Source organism: Acipenser ruthenus, chromosome 33 (assembly GCF_902713425.1).
Source record: "Acipenser ruthenus chromosome 33, fAciRut3.2 maternal haplotype, whole genome shotgun sequence".
Lineage (NCBI taxonomy): Eukaryota > Metazoa > Chordata > Actinopteri > Acipenseriformes > Acipenseridae > Acipenser > Acipenser ruthenus.
In genome coordinates, this window is record NC_081221.1 from 13,163,955 (window position 1) to 13,171,529 (window position 7,575).

Consider the following 7,575-nt stretch of genomic DNA (forward strand, 5'->3'; position numbering starts at 1 on the left):
AGACCAGGTTGAAATTCTGGTTGGAAAGCGGAGGAGAAACCTGACAGCTTTGAAAAGTAACTGGCTTCAAGACGTATCATATCAAGAAACACAAAGAACAAGTCAGAGGCCCTTGCTTTGCAGACAGGCCCTGCTGAGAGCCATGCTCCTCCTGAACAGCTCGATTAGGATTGCGTCGGAGACATATTACCTCCCTGTTCCACCGAATAGCTTCAGTTATTTTGGACTCTGATATCTATCACTTCTGTAGGCCGTCCAGCGGGTAGAATTGATCTACAGCTCTGGCCAAAAGATTTGCATCACCTAGAATCTTAGGATTGAGACAATTAAAAAAATAATAATATATATATACTGTATATTTATATACAGTGTATATATATATATATATATATATATATATATATATATATATATATATATATATATATATATATATATATATATATATAATCATGTAAATCACAAAAGTCTACCGGAAGCCATAATAGTAGTAGAGTATTTCATGTTAGATTTCGAAATGTCACATTTTTCAATTTGTGTCAGTTTTTCGTTATGTATATGGAAAAGAGTTATGTAATTCAATATGTTAATGTAACATTATTCAACAGGTTTCATTCAACTATATGAAGCAAAATTAGTTAATTCTATAGGGGGATGCAAAACTTTTGGCCACAACTGTACAGCTGCTCCGAACATTATTCAAACTGTGGTCACTTACCTTTCCCTTATAAATGTTTCCCCATAGTAAAAACATAGCAACGTGTCAAAAAAGCATAGTGAAACCATGGTAAAGCATAGGCAGGCTTTGGAAGTAGTAAACTTTTATAAGGGTGTATATAAGAATAATTGCCAATATATGTCAAAATCAGTATCCATCATTTTCAGAAATCCTGTGCACCAATGAAACCACAGTACTGCCCTCAGATGCACTACATACCCATTTAGACTCAAGACACAAAGCAGACAGACGGGGGGTGCTAACAGATAGCTTTTCTCTTTTAGTAGTAAAGATGTACAGATTGAGAGGTCCCTTTTCAGACCTGCAGTTACAACATTCAATAACCAGGGGGCACTGTAAGCTATGCATACATTGCATTGAAAGAACAGCCATGAACACATTTTCAGTTTAAATTAAAATAAATAAATAAATAAATAAAAGTTGCATCTCTGGACTAAATACAACTTCAAACCATCAGGAACCACCACAACCATATCATTTTTTTCTGATCCTTATTCAGTAGCAATAGCTTGATCCCAGTCCTGTTGATATTGCACAGCCCTGTGATAGATGGAAGGGAGTGGGGGTACTGCAGAGTCAAAGAGTCCATGTCTTTCCAGGAGGCTGCCTTCTACTCCTGCTGATTTTGTTCCTAGAGAGAGAAAGTCCAGGTCTACGCGTGCCAGCCACCTGGAAATATTTCTTTGTGAAAGTCCGTCGTTGGTGTCCATGCCAGTTTGAGCCCCCCTGCGAACCCACAGCAAGAGAAAGAGCGAGCGAGCGAACGAGAGCTGGAGGGAGGGAGGGCAGCCTGTGAGCCCCTCAGTCTGCGTAGATGATGAATCCCGAGAAGGTGCTGTATTTGTTGTTGTTCCCTCCATGCGCCTTGCCTCCATCCAGCTTGATGAAGACCTCGTCTCCCGCGTCCAGGTGCAGGATTACGCTGTTGCTAGCGTAGTCATAATTCTGATCAGCATCCTGGGCAATGGCACTGGCACGGACCTGCCAACAACAGAGCAGACAGACAGAGAGAGAAAGCGCTCGTCAGTTCAAAGCGTGTTCCACATGGCTCTTACATGCCTTTCATAACTCAGGAGGATTATACAGTAATTATAAACAGGCATTATTATTTATTATTTGTTTATTTAGCAGACGCCTTTATCCAAGGCGACTTACAGAGACTAGGGTGTGTGAACTATGCATCAGCTGCAGAGTCACTTACAACTACGTCTCACCCGAAAGACGGAGCACAAGGAGGTTAAGTGACTTGCTCAGGGTCACACACAGTGAGTCAGTGGCTGAGGTGGGATTTGAACCAGGGACCTCCTGGTTACAAGCCCTTTTCTTTAACCACTGGATCAGTTTGTAAGATTCTAATACTATTAGAATCTTACAAACTGAATTTGTCTGGATTCTGAAACTGACAACACAGGGCACTGAAAAGCTCCAGCTGCTGCTTTTCTGAAATGGGTATTTCATCACTACACCAGGTTTTTTTTTCTGATTTATATCAATAATTAAATTTACCATGGTTGTAATATGCTTAAGCAAGGATGTTAATGAAACAGCAGGAGAGGGACCTCGGCAGGCGAGAGCAGCAAAACGCGTTATGCTGCTGACTGGTATGAGATCAGACAGGCCGATATGAAATGTTGCAAGGATTAGACACAGAGCTGCAGTATCTTTATAGAATATGAAGTGGCTATGTTAGAATCTTCGTTGTGCTGACATTTTAACTGAATTTTACTAAAGTGCTTACCGTGTTGTGAAATATTGTTGTTGAAATTAACACACGTGCAAAATCAAATGATTAATCAGACTCCGCAGCAAGACAGCAGGCCAGCTGAACTGAGCTATAGTGGAACAGGAGAGCTCAGAACCAGTCATGGGTTAGAAATGGCATTTAAATCTGTTTGCTTTTTAATGCAATGAAAGTACAACTTAATGGCGAGAGACTGAAACACAAACAAACTAAAAACAAGCTTTATGATCAAATGTCTGCCTATAAACTCTACAGTCATATACTATAAAACTCATGGAGGGGAGTTATATTCTAATGCTGGGCAGCAGTGTGGAGTAGCGGTCAGGGCTCTGGACTCTTGACCGGAGGGTCGTGGGTTCAATCCCAGGTGGGGGGACACTGCTGCTGTACCCTTGAGCAAGGTACTTTACCTAGATTGCTCCAGTAAAAACCCAACTGTATGAATGGGTAATTGTATGTAAAAATAATGTGTAAAAAATAATGTAATTGTATGTAAAAGTAATGTGATATCTTGTAACAATTGTAAGTCGCCCTGGATAAGGGCGTCTGCTAAGAAATAAATAATAATGATTATTTCGGAAAACTCTTTTGCAGATTTCTTTCCACTGTTGGTTTTGTATTGTCTTGTTAAACGGGAAATATTCTTAGTGTTTCAATCTCCACATATACCCCACATGCTCAGCCTAGTGACAGCAAAGCAAACCAGTAACACAACAGACACAAGGACTCAGTTACCAGGGAACCCTTCCAATTAACACGACAGTACATTTCCAAATGAGCTGATTTTGCTCCTTTACCAGTCTGAAAGCTGTTGAGAACTAGCTGCAGCTGAGCTGCCCATACGCACGATTGTACACACAACAGAGGGCTGACAGGCATGTTACACTACATAGCAGATTGCTGTCTGCTGTTTTTGCTGTACTGTGGTGTAGAAAGCAGTCCTGTGTGCATGCTGTCAGAGACATGCCACAGCTCTCCAGCTCCTGAGATGTCATCACATCAAAACTCTAACAGCCCAGAAACCCATTGTAATGTTGCTGTATCCTTGCATTAATAATTGATGCTGCAGATCTTGGAAATGCTTTACCTCTTAAAACAGACAGTTGAGAATTGATAGCAATAGTCTTGGGGTATTTTCAATTGATATGGACAGCGGTGGATCTAAATTCAGCCACCATTGAAAGTAATTGTAGCTAATAAAATAATTCCATAAATCGTGGCCAGTTTGCATTTCCATTAGATACCTATGTTTCAAATCCACAGCTTGAAAAGAAACTGTCATGTTAAACTTGGTATTGGTGCTCCTGTGTCTTATCTTTGGGTTATCTGTTTTTCACTTCCTGGGATCTTCCTCAGCCAGCATGTTACTGGCTGAAAGCATGTCCTTCAACAGGGGAAGCAGATGATTGGTTATTGATGGGAAAGAAGCCAGTGAAGGGGTGGGGACAGGTTCACTCTCCAGGTGAAATGACCAAGGAAGCACAAGACAATGAAAAAAGCACGGCTTCCAAACAGACTTTTCTTTAACCTAGTTTAGTGCCAGATATCATGTTTTGTTTTATGTGTTTTTAAATATATAATACATGTTTGCTATAACTTGTGTTTCTTTCCAAACTGCACAGACCTATAACATGTACAGATGACCATGGCAGGAACATTTTATGGAGCTGTTTTGGGTAACACTTTACATTAAGTATTTGCATAGTAATTAAATAGTAAGTTCATGTGTACGTAAACAATTGCAATGTTATTACGCATAGTTACAATGCACTTACTGTGTTCATTTCTTTTTTGCACCATATGCACGACTGTATCAGGAAAGGGTTCGGGTATAACATGCAAAAATGTACACATTAAGTACATTGTAACTATGCATAATAACATTGTAACTATGCATAATAACATTGTAACAATGCATAATAACATTGTAACTATGCATAATAACATTGTAACAATGCATAATAACATTGCAACTATGCATAATAACATTGTAACAATGCATAATACCATTGTAACTATGCATAATAACATTGTAACAATGCATAAGTACACATGCATTTACTAAGTAACTACTATGTGAATACACAGTAATTAGCAACACGTAATGGAAAGTGTTACCCTATTTTGTTAGCAACAATTACTTTAAATCATTAAAATATGCACCCTCCTGAGTTTTTAATATTTTTGCAGACAGAAATAAACTTGAATTAAACAATAACACCCATTTTTTTGCCCTAGGCTGTTCCTTTATGCCAGCAGCAAAACACACACAGACACACACACACTCGCTCACTCACTCACACACGCATGCATGCACGCACGCACGCTCGCTACTCTCTCCCGATATAAACAACATGAGCACAAGCTGACCAATTAGACCATGAACTGCATAGTTTACATGCCATTCATGAACTCTCACACAGGGTGGTGGAGATCACACATGACAGGTAACAGGTAAGAATGAACACCCTGCACTTGGCTCAGGAACTTTATAAGGACCAGGGTAATTGTTTAGAGTTGTGCTGGGCAGCGCTGCTGTCACTGTATGTTGCAAGAATTCAACAGCCTTGGAAGGCTCAAGGACTGGATTGAAGCTCAAGGTGTCCTAACAGCATTTTGATGGCGCTTTTAAGTTCTGAAGCTCAGTGTCTTGTTCTCTCTCTCCAAGGGGCTGGGTAGGTTAAGCACAATGCTGTGCAGCTTGTCTGTGCCCTGCGGTCACAAGGTCCAGTCTGATCTGTTTAGCACTGATTGCACTTCCCTTGAGCTGTGCCGAGGCCCCCTCTGAGTCACTCACTTTCTTGTTTTCCAGCGGCTGTCAGTCTGGGCTTTTTAAACCTTTTCTGTGAGCCTCTTTTACAGTGCTTTCAAGGTCATGTTCGAAAAAAAGAAAAATTGAATAACTAGACAGCCTACGTTTATACAAAGGAACATCACAAACTGTGTGTTCACAATTGTTAAAAACCTTTTTTGTTCTTCAGCATTTTCTATTTAAGTGTTGGTTCCTATTTCCAAAAGTTTCTTAGAGGAATTCAGTCATGGTAACTGTATAGATGCAACAGTGTCATGTTGTGATTTTATTTTTGTTTAATTGAAATCTGAAGCTATTTTAAATTGACTTTTTTTTTAAATTCACTGTGTTCTAATTATTTAAGAAAGTCTTTAATTTATCAGTTGGGTAAAACTTCCTGTAATATCTATTCAAGCTCAATCATATTGGTTTATTATTGTGTTTTAATAAACGAGTAAGTCATGTTTGACTTTTTGTAGTGGTGTTCCTTCAACCTGTCTCCCTGCCTGTATATAGAACCTGACATTTCAGATTGCATTTCGCTATAATCCAATAAACTGTTAATTTTATACAAATACTTTTACCCTTTCGTGGATTGTGTGCTTATTATGTGCTTTTGAGGAACCTCTGTACTGTACGTGCGTGCACCAGGTCTTAAAGACTGTTTATAAATATGTTCTTAGATTAAACAGTGCTTGAAAACGTGAAAACAAACTGGCTGCATAATAAAGTGGGGCAGCAGTGTGGAGTAGTGGTTAGGGCTCTGGACTCTTGACCGGACGGTCGTGGGTTCAATCCCAGGTGGGGGACACTGCTGCTGTACCCTTGAGCAAGTTACTTCACCTAGATTGCTCCAGTAAAAACCCAACTGTATAAATGGGTAATTGTATGTAAAAATAATGTGATATCTTGTAACAATTGTAAGTCGCCCTGGATAAGGGCGTCTGCTAATAAATAAATAATAAAGTGCAACCCATGATGTTGTGCAGCAGTGGGGTTCTCTTGCACAGAGCTGCTGGTTACATACACAGTATCAGGACAGGAAAAGATCATGTTGCACCCACATATCACGACCCATGCCATTCATCATGTTCAGTATCGCTGGGTTCACAGTAGCTCTTGCAGAGTACTTGGCTTGTTGACCCATAAATCACAGTTATCATTTCCACTTGCAGAAGGCAGGTCCTATCACACAACTGTTTAGCCAGTAACCTATAAATGTAGCATGCCTTCCTGCTTACTCTTACACCTCCCCATCCCTGCCCTTTCAGCTACCCCCTGGACTAACTTATAGGTGGGTCTCCATTGCCTTGTCTAATGGCCAGGCAATGATCCCTCAGCCGAATGAGTTTGAGGCTAAGGTGTCATGTGACATGCGATTTATCCAGACCTTTACTGATTCACTCTGGCTGTGAGGTTTGTCCTAATCGGACTGAGTGCAAAACCTTTGCTGAAATGGAGAAACTACTGTATGTGTCACACTGATGGGGCATACTTTCTGAAGCCTTTGAGAACAATGTGCAAAATACCGAAACATGCATGTGCATATTGTTATACGGAATATAATATATGCAGAGAAAACTTTCATTGAAAAGCGAGAAGACTCTGACATTTCTCATCACAAAACAAATACAAATGGAAGCTTTCCAATGCACAAGGAAAGCCTGTGTCTCTGGGCAGCTAGCTATTGGCTCCCAATACGTGAATCAATAATCGATTAACTCTTGTTGCATATCTATGGACAATGATATTGGCTACAGTTAGGCTTGTGGCCAGCAGGCATTACAAGCCATTACAGAGGCACCCTATGGGAATGCCTCCTGACCCCTGTGGTTAAAACAGGTACTGTAATGTAATGCCCCTGTTATTTGCTTTAAAAGCTTTAGCATGTATGCTGGCTTAAGAAACATGTAACTCCCTGGAAAGTTGTTCTGGATCCTGGGGTTTTGTCTTTGAACTACAAGGTAGGGGTTGCATCCAGCCCTTGCCTCTTCATTCAATTCAATGGGCAGAGATGCCAAACTATTACTAAACTCTTTCCTTTTGGGAATCTAAAGAAACCGGACTGCCAATAAGCTTTGATCACAGCAAACACCAATGAGTTATATTTCAGTGCAACAATGAACCTGATTGTGAGACGATCCTGCAGTTTTAAAGACTGAATAAGCAGGTTTTGCAATCGTGGAACTACAATAAGTATAGGTTAGATAATAACAGTCCAAAGTGAAAGCTATTCTTTAAGGATGCAATGCAATGAGTAGAATATAAAGCTCTGACAGAACAGGTGGAAATAAACTCCTGTGA

General features: G+C 40.1%; 1 protein-coding gene across 1 annotated transcript in view; it reads right to left on the reverse strand.

The window, feature by feature from the left end:
• Positions 1 to 460: 460 nt before the first annotated feature.
• The window catches only part of LOC117433363 (C1q-related factor-like), a 13,801-nt gene continuing 6,686 nt past the window's right edge, over positions 461 to 7,575 (reverse strand). Inside the window, exon 2 of the mRNA XM_034055543.3 lies at positions 461 to 1,720. Within this exon, the coding sequence (XP_033911434.3) occupies positions 1,541 to 1,720 (180 nt within the window). The 3' untranslated portion in view covers positions 461 to 1,540. The remainder of the gene's footprint in view (positions 1,721 to 7,575) is intronic.